The 12,372-nt window shown below is 49.2% G+C and overlaps 1 protein-coding gene across 1 annotated transcript in view; it reads right to left on the bottom strand.

Moving 5' to 3' along the window:
• RNF4 (ring finger protein 4) overlaps window positions 1–12,372 on the bottom strand; it is a 43,809-nt gene that overhangs the window by 2,258 nt on the left and 29,179 nt on the right. Inside the window, exons 4-7 of the mRNA XM_002814519.4 lie at window positions 11,223–11,302; window positions 1,629–1,638; window positions 997–1,156; window positions 464–512 (exon numbers count right to left, since the gene is read on the bottom strand). Of these exons, the coding sequence (XP_002814565.1) occupies window positions 464–512; window positions 997–1,156; window positions 1,629–1,638; window positions 11,223–11,302 (299 nt within the window). The remainder of the gene's footprint in view (window positions 1–463; window positions 513–996; window positions 1,157–1,628; window positions 1,639–11,222; window positions 11,303–12,372) is intronic.

Raw genomic sequence — 12,372 nt, 5'->3', positions numbered from 1 at the left:
CATCTATGCCTAAGATGACTAATTAAAGGAAAGCAAGGGCCAGGCTGCAACACGGAGGGGTCTGGAGGGCTAACTGTGCCTGCTGTAGTCTCTCTCAGCTGGAGAGCAGGAGGCAGGGACCATGGCATCTCAACAGTGTGACAGCCCAAGAGGGTTATGAGGGACCCCAGTAAACACTAGCAGCTTCCAGTTAGAGCCAGGATGGGGGACAAAAAAGGAGGACGCATTTGCACCCGGAAGCTCAGGGCATACAGGGGTACGGGGGCTGAAGGTGAAAGTTGTAGGGTCCAAGGAGAAACTGGCACATTCTCCCCTCACAGGCACATCTACAACAAGTGACGGCCCAGGCATGACTGTAAGTAGGGGTGTCCAATCCCACCGAGGGAGAAGATCCTGTCTCATCCAATTCTTTCAGTGAAGTTTAGAAACCAGAAGCAAGGAAGATACAGCTTGGTTTACTTACCTCTGAGTATCCGTCCATGCAGATAGGACAACTGACAGTACCCGAGGGCCTAAGAGCACAGTGCTTCATGTTAGTTTTTCAGTCAACGCAAACATTTTATTATACCCTGTAACGTGAGTGGCCCCTATCCCCTACAAGAGTCCCGCCCCTGGCCTCCTCTGACTCTGCCTTAGCATAGCATCCGAGAGACTTTCAGGAAAGCCAACTGCCCAAAGGGTGTGTGGCAGGGTGAACATTAGAAGGTTCAGACAACCTGAGTCACCCTGCCCTCCCCCAGGCCCCTACAGGCCTCAGGATCCCTGTCTGGGGCCACTGGGACTGTCTGCGCCCACTCTGTCGGCGCTTGGCATACTCTGGTTAGTGGGAATAGCTGGACTCAGTTCTGGACCCAGTTCCAACTGTATCCAGATGCTGGGTAGAGGCTTGGGTAAGCCCTTCCAGGGCCAAGGGCTCCCAGATTTGCTGAAAAGTATTCCTAGGCCCTGGCCCCACACCCCAGCATGGCGGCAGCAGAGCTGGGGGCATGTTGGTACCTGAGGCCTGCAGCGCCCTCATCCCTGGCATTTCTGGGAGTGTGGGTAGTCACATACACGTCTCTGTCCCTGGACAACTCCTCATCGTCACTGCTCACCACGCAGCTGTCAGCATGGTCCTGGGGCAGCCTCCTAGCATTCCTCCTCGGTCTTCTTCTTTCTAAGGTAAGAGGTCATATTTTCAGGTTGGAGGCTCTCTACTCTTACCATCCTCACCACTCCCATCCTGACGCCTCTTAAGACCCTCTTCCTTCCCTGCCTGGGACCCCCAGAGAGAAACTGCTGCCATGCTCAGCTATAACCCAGAAGGTTCTGCCCAGCTCTGGAGGCCACTATCTTATCTTCCCAGGAGAAACCCCCCAACCCCTGCTGTGAGCTACCAGCCTTCTCCAAAATCTGGTAGGCCACAAGAAAGGACTATAGCTCAGTGCTCAGTGATAGTGGTGACGTTTCTTCAGCAGGCACAAGCGGGACTGGCTGTGCGGGTCTCACCACAGCATCTGCAAAGGCATCTTCCTGCTTGGAGCGCTCCAAGCCCTTAGGGATGGTCTGGCAAGACCTGCAGCACCGCGGCTCTCACCTATGCCAGTTTCCTCTCCAAACCCAGTGAAAAAGGAAACGAAACCACTCACCGTCAACAATCTTGTAAAAAGAAGGAGAAAAACAAGAGAAAGAAGCAATCAGTTTGACATAAGTGATAAATGAAGGCATTTCTTTTTTCTGACGTGTGACACCCTCTGTGGAACCCTCTGGTTCAGCAGAGGCCCCACCCTCCTCCCACCCACAGAGGATCTGTGCACCTCTCCCAGTCAATCAAGCCCATTTCCCAGGTCACTCCACCCCCCAGCTGATGTGCTGTGTCTCTCTCCCTGCTGGGTGTTTAGTGGAGTCTCTGGGAGCGTGAACACAGCCACAGCCACACCATGTGCTGACTGCAAGACCTGGGGACCTTACTTACTATCTGAGGGCTCCAGCTTTCTCTTCTGAAAAACAGAGTCACCAGAGCCCACATCTGACTGTGCTGTTGTGAGGGTTACGTGAGGCAGTGAACATTCAGACAGCACTAGGGGCATGATGCTCTCTCAAGCTGACATGGCCAATGTAGACCACCGCCAAGGTGGAGCCTTCATGTGGAGGAGGATTTGCATTGCTCAGTAGGTTGTTACAAATAACTAACAGAGAAAAGCAGGCTATGCAAGACCAATGCGTGTGACACACACCAAGGATTGAACACAATCCAATTCTGTGTCCTGGGGGCCTAAGAACCTGACAAGCCTCTCACCTGCCAGCTCAGAACTTACATCTAGACAATTTCTGCTCCAACAGTTTCAAACTTGATTCCTCCCGCCTTCTGGCCAAGTGCTCTTACCCATCTAGGGGGGCCAGTGGAACGCCCTTTCCCTCTTGCTCCGCACGTAGGAGGGACTGCTTCAGGAAAGTTCTCACCGCCAAAGCGCCTACTGCTCACCTCACCCTGCTTGTCCCCTGGGCAGGACATCCTGCCCTACAGCGACAAGAAGCTCTAATCCTCTATTCTGACTCCCGTGCAGCCAGGATCCTGGACATGAACCGAATTCCCTCAAACAGACACACTCATGCTACTGGCAGGGCAGAGGGTGGAGGCTGATTTGAGCTGCTGAGGGTGTTGGCACTCGCAGGCACAGCTGCATCATGAAGAAACAGTTCTGGCAGAGGCTATGTCTTGAGCCCAGGCCTCTCCTCCCTATAAAGGGTCTGCAGTACTGTCTACTGGAACCCAAAGATATGAGTGCAGGGGGTGGATCCCGCCTCCAGACCTTCTTCGTGGAGCAGACACAGCAGCTCCCTAGGTGGGTCAATGCTTCGAGGTCAAGAGTTATTCCTGGAGACCCAGCCCGGAGACTGCTGATCTAGGCTTCTCCTTCCATGTTAAAATCCACTAAGCTTAGGAATAATTAGAGTGGATTTTGTTCCCAAATGGCATCCTGACATACACAAATGGCCATGCAGGAAGAATGTAGGACTGAGTATGAAGGTCTTTGATTTGCGGATGAGAATATAATCCACACACGTGAAGCCACTGAAAAGTGCTCCCCTTTCCTCTTAGAGACTGCAGATGGTGAAAAGGGAAATCTGGGGATAATCAGTCAACTTCACCATCAGAACCAAACTTACCAGGGCCGGCACAATGTACTGTCTGCATGAAATCTAGAAAACGAGGCTCTGGTAACAGTGCTGGCCCTTGGGGAAAGCCTTGGATTTAGCTGGGAGCAAAAGCAAATTCTTCTGTGGCTAGAAATGACCCAGCTTTCTACAGCTCCAACATGCCCCCACCCTCTGCCAAGACGACCCACTAATTAGGTGTGGACACCTAGAAAGGGTATGACACTCCCAGTGCCCCAGCCATGACAGTGTGGGTACTGAGTCTTTATGGTCTCCTGTAAGTCATAACCAGCTTGCCTCTGGATGGTGCCAAACTGAGACCTGTCCTGAGCACTGAGCCCAGGGGCTGCTGGCAAGCAGCAGGTGATACACACACAACTACTGTGGTGCCATAAGAACAGGGTGGCTAGAGTGTTTCCTCACTGGTAACAATTCTGACTGTCCCCACTTTCAATGAGAGAAAAACAGCTTACAGATGAGTCTTCAGTATAAGAATGACACCACAGGCTGGGTGTGGTGGCTCACACCTGGAATCCCAGCACTTTGGGAGGCCGAGACGGGCAGATCACTCGAGGTCAGGAGTTCGAGACCAGCCTGGCCAACATGGTGAAATCCCGTCTCTTAGTAGAGAGTTTTAGTAAAACTACAAAAATTAGCTGGCTGTGGTGGTGCATGGCTGTAGTCCCAGCTACTTGGGAGGCTGAGGCAGGAGAATCACTTGAACCCGGGAGGTGGAGGGGGCAGTGAGCCGAGGTTGCGCCACTGCACTCCAGCCTAGACAACAATAGTGAAACTGTCTCAAAAAGAAAAAAAGAAAAGCCCGGGCCCGGTGGCTCATGCCTGTAATCCCAGCATTTTGGGAGGCAGAGGCAGGCAGAACACCTGAGGTTGGGAATTTGAGACCAGCCTGGCCAACATGGTGAAACCCTGTCTCTACTAAAACTACAAAAATTAGCCGGGTGTGGTGGTGGGCGCCTGTAATTCCAGCTACTTGGGAGGCTGAGGCAGGAGAATCACTTGAGCCCGGGAGGCAGGGGTTGTGGTGAGCCAAGATTGCACCATTGCACTCCAGCCTGGGCAACAAGAGTGAGACTCCGTCTCAAAAACAAAACAAAACAAAACAAAAAAACAAAAAAAACCCAAAACAAAACCAAACACCACAGCCTGGCCTCTCAGCTGGTGGACAATACAGTATTGATCACTGGTATTCCCTCCACCCAGTAGCCGAGTCACATCAAATTCCAGAATCCCTGCAGACATCTCAAGAACTCTGTAATGAACCTAACTCACAGCTATGGCCCTGCAGGTGGCACAGTGCTTGCCCAGCACAGAAGATGGGTGCAGAGGGAAGAGTACCAGCGCTTCATAAACGCCTACCGGATGAGTTGAGATGGATAGAGGTGTAACACAAGCTCTGGGGCCTCTAATCTATTTGAGAGGCTTTTAAGATAAGTGAAAAACCAAAACTGAAACAACAACAATTAACTAATCCCCTGAACTGAATAGTTTAATTAGTACTGTGGTAAGCTAGCCCAAGATCAGAAATTCACACTTCCTGGGCTGGGCATGGTGTCCCATACCTGCAATCCCAGCACCCTGGGAGGCCAAGGCGGACTGAATTGCTTGAGCTCAGGAGGTCGAGACCGTCCTGGGCAACATGGCAAGACCCTGCCAATACAAAAAGTAAGCTGGGCATGGCAGTGCATGCCTGTAGTCCCAGTACTCCTGGGGCTGAGGCAGGAGGATCTCTTGAACCTGGGAGGTTGAGACTACAGTGAGCTGAGATTGGGCCCCTGCCTTCCAGCCTGGGCAACAGAGCAAGACGCTGTCTCAAAAAGAGAAAAGAAAAAAAAAGAAAAAGATTCACTCACTCATACATTTTATTTTACTCTAGCTTCTTCTCAACTATGGAGAACAGTCCACAGGTCAGAGCATTTGGAGACGAGTGGACACAGACAGCAGGCACATCTGATTGGTCACTCGAAGCCCCTTTGTGCTTCTAAAAGCACCGGTGAGCCTCAGAACACTTTCGCACGAAAGCAGCAAGTAGAGGAATCACTGGGTCCTGTGCACTCAGGCCGGCCCCTGCCTGGCATTTCTAGGAATGTTCACCCAGCAAGGGCACCAAGACACACTTGCTTTAGACAACTTTACAGCTCACAGCACTGCACATTGCTCCACTGGAAAAACAGCCATCTTCAAGCACTGTGCACACAAAAGGCTACTTGATGTCCAACAGCTACACACATCATGCAGTTACTGATGCCTGTTACTTGGAGCACTGGCAGGAGAGTCAGGAAGACTGGTGCTGACAATCACGTTCTAGTTGAGCAGCCAACCCATCTTGGCTAATTCCTGGATATGATGTTTGGGCTTTTCGGAGCTCATCTTTCTTTCTTTCTATGGAATTGGGATGGCTCACTTATTCCAACGGTGTGCCTCCTGTCTCCTTTACACCCAGAGATCTATAGGGTCCTCCCCTCCCCTCCCCAATTTCCCCTCTCCCTTTCCCCCTCCCCTCCCCCTTCCCCTCCCTTTTCCTTTCCTTTCCTTCCAGAAAAGCCTTTATCAAGTATCCTTTCTAGAGAGTCTCATAAATGGAAAACCAGGCAGGATACAGAATAAAACACAAATAGTGTGACTTATTAATACATTGTAGAAACAGACCAAAAAAAATTCCAGAAAAATCAACCTTACTAAGAGACAATCTTTGGAAATTTAAGAAGAACAGCCTAAGTAACATTTTCAATAACCTCCCCCTTAAAAAAATCTCGATTCCTTAAAGAGAGGTGCCAGTCTCTTTTCTACCACTGCACTGCTTCTAGCCAGAGCAGAGACTGGCATACTGAACACGCTCATGAAAAGTGATCCAAGGCCAGGCTCAGCGGCTCACAACTATAATCCCAGCACTTTGGGAGACCAAGGTGGGAGGATTGCTTGAGCCCAGGAGTTTGAGACCACCCTGGGCAACATAGTAAGACCTTGTCTCTACAAAAAAATATAAAAAATCAGCCAGGGATGGTGGCACACCCCTACAGTCCCAGCTATTTAGGAGGCTGAGGCAGGAAGCTCAATTGAGCCCAGAAGGTACAGGATGCAGTGAGCTGTGATGGCACCACTGCACTCCAGCCTGGGTAACAAAGTGAGACCCTGTTTCAAGGGGGGGAAAAAAAAAAAACAAAAAACCAAATTTGGAGAAAGCACACAAAATGGAAAAAAAAAAAAGATTATTTGCTGTTAAAAAGCAACCAAGGAGGCCGGACATGGTGGCTCACGTCTGTAATCCTAGCACTTTGGGAGGCTGAGTCACGTATATTACTTGAGGCCAGGAGTTCAAGACCAGCCTGGTCAACATGGCAAAACCCTGTCTCTACTAAAAATACAAAAATTAGCTGGCCGTGGTGGCATGCACCTGTAATCCCAGCTACTCAGGAGGCTGAGACATGGGAATCACCAGCACCCTGGAGATGGAGGTTGCAGTGAGCCAAGACTGTGCTACTGCACTCCAGCCAGGGCGACAGAGCGAGACTCTGTCTCAGGGGGAAAAGAAAACAACTAACCATTTGCTTTGTTCTAGTTCAATTTTTTCAACTATTTAAAAAGTTTATAGGATTCAAGGAACCAAAATTGTATCTGATGGCCTCAAGGGTTATGTTTGAAGGCTTGCTGATTTGCAGAAAACTGAAGCTGACTGTTCAAGATGTTCAGGGCAAAAACTGCCTAGCTTCCATGCATGGGTCTTACCCATGACAAAATGTGTTGTGTGATTTAAAAAATGTCAGACCACCCAGGCGGATCACTTGAGGTCAGGAGTTCGAGACCAGCCTGGACAACATGGCAAAATCCTGTCTCTACAAAAAATACAAAAATTAGCTGGGCGTGGTGGTGCACGCCTATAGTCCCAGCTACTCGGGAGGCTGAGGCAGGAGAGTCACTTGAACCCAGGAGGCGGAGGCTGCAGTGAGCTGAGATCACACCACTGCATTCTAGCCTGAGTGACAGTGAGACTCCGTCTCAAAAAAAAAAAAAAAAAAAAGGCAGACCATGATTGAAGCTCATGTTGATGTCTAGACTACCAATGGTTAGAGAAAACCTCAGCACCAACAGGTCTAAGATGATGGAAATCATGACCCACGAGATGCAGACAAGGCCGGGCACGATGGCTCACACCTATAATCCTAGCACTTTGGGAGGCCAAGGCAGGCGGATCACAAGGTCAGGAGATCAAGACCATCCTGGCTAACATGCTAAAACACCGTTTCTACTAAAAATACAAAAACTTAGCTGGGCGTGGTGGCGGGCGCCTATAGTCCCAGCTACTCTGGAGGCTGAGGCAGGAGAATGGCAGGAACCCAGGAGGCGGAGCTTGCAGTGAGCCGAGATCGCACCACTGCACTCCAGCCTGGGCGACAGAGCGAGACTCCATCTCAAAAAAAAGAGAGAGAGAGATGCAAACAAATAACTTGAAAGAAGTGGTGGAGAAAATTATTCCAGACAGCATTGGAGAAGACACAGAAAGGCCTGCAAATCTATTTATCCGCTCCATGATGTCTTCTCTGTTAGTAAAGTTAAAATGCTAAAAACACTCAGGTTTGCATTGGGAAAACGTAGGGAGCTTTGTGTTGAAGACAGCAGTTCTGGAAAAGCTACTGAGATGAGATAGGTACTAAAGTGAAAAGTCCTATGAACAAAGTCTCTCACTGCATCTTACCACATTTTTCATTTCCCTTCATTTTTCAGGGGCTTTGAATTCCTTTGAAAGTTGGAAGAATGTGCACCCCTGTAGGCAAAGTTTCCAGTCTTTTTTTCTTTTTTGAAGAAGACAGGGTCTCACTATGTTGCCCAGGCTTGCCTTGAACTCCTGAGCTCAAGTGATCCTCCTTGCTCAGCCTCCCCAGTAGCTGGGACCACAGGCACAAAGTTTAGAGGGTTCCGTGATGTTCTGACGGCTACCTCTGGATCCTGGTATCCAGGGATTCCTATCTTACAGGTACAGAGCTACCGGAGCTAAAGCAGTGCACTCAAACTATTCGACAGGTCCTGGTGGAACTGGTAAGGAAGGTTACCCCACTTCCAGAATGAATACATTTATCCATTTTACACTCTTCTGCAGGTGGAGTCTAGGGTCACCCTGAACACATGATCCACCTATAGATGCCCCTTATCCTCAGTGAATAGCATTAGAGGCCTCCCAAACAGATTTGTTCAGAGGCAGAATTCCAAACTCAAGTATATGTCTCAGTGTAAATTCATAAACTGGCATTTGGACTTATTAAAATAAAAAATAAGTAGAGAATGATTAGCAAGAGCTATCAAGTCCAAAACAATTATTTTGTGGCTGAGAACACTGAGGACAGTGTGAGATAAATCCACTGATCAAACTGACCAGTAGATCTGAGACCAGAACCTAGGACTCCTGCTTCCCAAGCCAGGAGCGTCTCCCTTTTACCTATCAGCTCTCCCTCTGGCCACTCATCCATTTTCCAGGGCAGCTCCCTCAATGCCAATATTCCTGGTCCCTGGGTCTCCCAATGACTGCAGATCTTATAAAGGTTAAGCAGGCAGCCCCAGGTTAACTGGGAGTAGGACTGCCAACATGGAGCCCTAGCCCAGGGAAACAGAAGAAAGGTAGGGAAGTTCAGAGAGGAAGCCCTTGCAGCAAGAGCAGCTTAGTCATCAAAACAAAACAAAGCTGGCCAGTGTGGTGGCTGACACCTGTACTCCTAGTGCTTTGGCAGGCTGAGGTGGGTGACTGCTTGAGCCCAGGAGTTCAAGACCAGCCTGGGCATCACAGTGAGATCCTGTCTCTACAAAAATATTTAAAAATCACCACCACCACCCCACCCAAATTTAGTAGGGTGTGGTGGCATGCACCTGTAGCCTCAGCTACTCAGGAGGATAATGTGGGAGAATCACTTAAGCTCAGGGGTTGGAGGCTGCAGTAAGGTATGATCATGCCATTGCTCTCTAGCCTGGGCAACAGAGTGAGACCCTGTTTCTTTTCTTTTTTTTTTTTGAGACGGAGTCTTGCTCTGTCGCCCAGGCTGGAGTGCAGTGGCGCAATCTCGGCTCACTGCAACCTCCGCCTCCTGGGTTCAAGTAATTCTCCTGCCTTAGCCTCCCGAGTAGCTGGGATTACAGGTATGCATCATCACGCCTGGCTAATTTTTGTATTTTTTTCGTTTTTTTTTTTTTTTTTTTTTGAGATAGTCTCACTCTGTCTCCCGGGCTGAAGTGCAGTGGCGTGATCTTGGCTCACTGCAACCTCTGATTCCTGGATTCAAGCAATTCTCCTGCCTCAGCCTCCTGAGTAGCTGGGACTACAGACGTCCGCCCTAATTTTTGTATTTTTAGTAGAGACGAGGTTTCACCATGTTGGCCAGGCTGATCTCAAACTCCTGACCTCGTGGTCTGCCCACCTCGGCCTCCCAAAGTGCTGGGACTACAGGCGTAAGCCACCGCGTCCAGCCTGAGACCCTGTTTCTAAAGCAAAAGAAAACACAAGTGTGAAAGGGGAAATGATGTTGGTTTGTCAGCCAACAAAAGTCAATCAATCATTGTCTTCTTGCAGTCAGAATCCTAGCTCTCTCCTCAGGGTCTGGCAGCGAGAAGGCCAAGAAGACTGTGGTGAACACTGAGTATTCAAGAAAAAAAAAACCAAAAACTTCTGTAGACACCACTTTCCAGCTTTAATTAGCAACTGGTGAAACCAAGGTGTCACAGCTAGGAAAAAGAAAGAGGGAAAAAAATTAGTGACTGTGCTGTAGCTGTCAGCTAACATACCAAATTAGTTATCTTTCCAGAACTCCATGGAGTACATAGGGATGATAAGCAAAGTCATATGTGTGTATGTACCTCAGAAAACACACTAATGAGACCTAAGCAGGGACCACTTACAACTAAACCCACTGCTGCTTATCTCAGATGGTTTTCCATCCCTGCCCTTTTCTTTGCATTGAAGTCTTGAAACTTCTAAGTATAACCCTATTCTGAAGTTCTCAGCACAGCTAAGAAGCAACACCTATGGGGTGTCCCTATTCAGACACCCAGGCATCAGCCAAACAGGATAACCCCAACACTAGTGAGCCCAGGGCCAAGGCGAAGACTCAGCTACTAGCAGCCCCCACACCCCACAGTCCTCAGCAGCACTTACCACCCCACTGCCAATGCTGCCAAGTGCCCCGACCCCTGACCTGTGCTCCGAGCACACGGCCAGAACATGCTCAAGGGGCATCTTCCAGAGGCAAACCTGCCCTTAATATGCTGACCAGATCCCCAGACCTGCATGCACTATTTAACAGGTCCATCAAAAATAGCTTCTCCATGTGTCCTCTGACCAGACAAGGCCTCCCTCCTGGCAGGCAGGACAGGCACACAGGCAGCTTCCTGGACTCCAGCCTCCCTGGCATCAGGATGCAGCAGGCATCAGGTGGCAACGCAGGGAGCCTGCATCCCCTGAGGCCATGCTAAGCAGCAGGTGCTTTTGGAACTTGAGAGATTTCCCACTGGCAGTGCTGAGCCAACGTTCCCTTTCCTTTCAGCTGGGAGGGCATAAACTCAACAGTGACTGGGCACCATTCTAGGTGGCAGGCACTCTAACACAGCATCTCTTGTAAGATCTCTTACACCATGCCCTGCTGACATGAGTGACCTGTCCCCATTTCATGGAAAGTGAATGAGGCTAAGTCACATGCCCAAGGTCACACAGCTGGTGTAAACTGTGGAATCAGGGACTGAAGACAGATGTGGGGGCCTTGAGATTCTCCCCAAACCACTTTTGTGCCCAGGTGTGGCAAGGTCAGGTTGGTTACACAGACCTACTCCATAGGCAACAAGGCTATAACAAATGATTTTCCAGAAACATTTTTCATTTTGGGCTCTCGTCACTGAATGTGTGAACTTCTTTATTATTCTTATTGTTACTGTTTATTTTCTTTCTAAAAGCTCAATTCCACAAGATGCACGAACTTCTTTAGCATAAGCTGTAACCTTGACTTGGAGTCTGTGACCAAGGCTGTCAGATGCTGGCAATGGCCAGGGACCCACACCCAAGAAACAGCCGACTCTCACACTCCAACACTTACCACAACAGAGTCATTGTGAGTCAGATCAACCACCACAGGCTCTAAAGATTCACAAGTGAGGTCCACAATTTCATCTCCAGCTTCAAAAGAAAGGATTTCAACAAGCATTAAGATTAAGAGGAAAGTAAGATTGTATCCCTCTACACTTTAGTATGACTGCTAATGTAATATAGGCTTACCCCAAACTAAAACAATCCTGAAGTACACACTGCAAAGAGCACCAGGACCAACACCTCCCTCGGGAGGGAAAGCCAGTAAACACACCCTTCCAGAATTCTGCTCTGAGTGGGGAGGCATGGCTTTTACAAATGTACCTGGGGGTTATGTATGTGTGCGCATGTGCACACCTCTATTCCACGGCATCCCACTTCCACACGGCTATGCCTCTGTGCCCCATCTGGGAGAACGCACCGTGCATGCCCAGCCCTGGGCCTTTCTCTTTGGGATGGACCAGGCTGAAACCTCTGCTCCTCCCAGCAGGGGAAGCTGACCACTCTCACTTGGCCCAAGGACCAAAAGTCAGGCTTAGCTTAGTAACTTCATCGGTTAATCTAGGGAAAACTCTTTTTTTTTTTTTTTGAGACAAAGTCTCGCTCTGTCGCCAAGGCTGGAGTGCAGTGGTGCGATCTTGGCTCACTGTAACCTCCGCCTCCTGGGTTCAAGCAATTCTCTGTCTCAGCCTCCCGAGTAGTTGGGATTACAGGCGACCGGCAGCATGCCTGGCTAATTTTTTTTGTATTTTTAGTAGAGATGGGGTTTCACCATCTTGGCCAGGCTGGTCTTGAACTCCTAACCTCGTGATCCATCCGCTTCAGTCTCCCAAAGTGTTGGGATTACAGGCGTGAGCCACTGTGCCCGGCCAAGGACAAACTTTTAATTTCCATTTATCTCTCAAGTTTGTCTCCCTAGTTGGATGGAGAATAACAGTGATATATACTGATCCCTAGAACCTCAACAGACAAAATGGCTTGCATCTGTTGTGAAGCTTGCCTTTCAGCCCTTAGGGTATACCGTGATGTCTACGTGAGCACAGGATAAAGGTGAGAAGGACATGGACCAAACAGTTAATGTACAACTTCCATTTATATAAAGTAAAAAATGACGCACAACCATTTTTATTTCTGATTACTGTTAATATTAAAAAGCACTA

The sequence above is a fragment of the Pongo abelii genome, chromosome 3, assembly GCF_028885655.2.
Source record: "Pongo abelii isolate AG06213 chromosome 3, NHGRI_mPonAbe1-v2.0_pri, whole genome shotgun sequence".
NCBI classification, from domain to species: domain Eukaryota; kingdom Metazoa; phylum Chordata; class Mammalia; order Primates; family Hominidae; genus Pongo; species Pongo abelii.
This window is presented reverse-complemented; position numbering and strand designations above follow the sequence as displayed.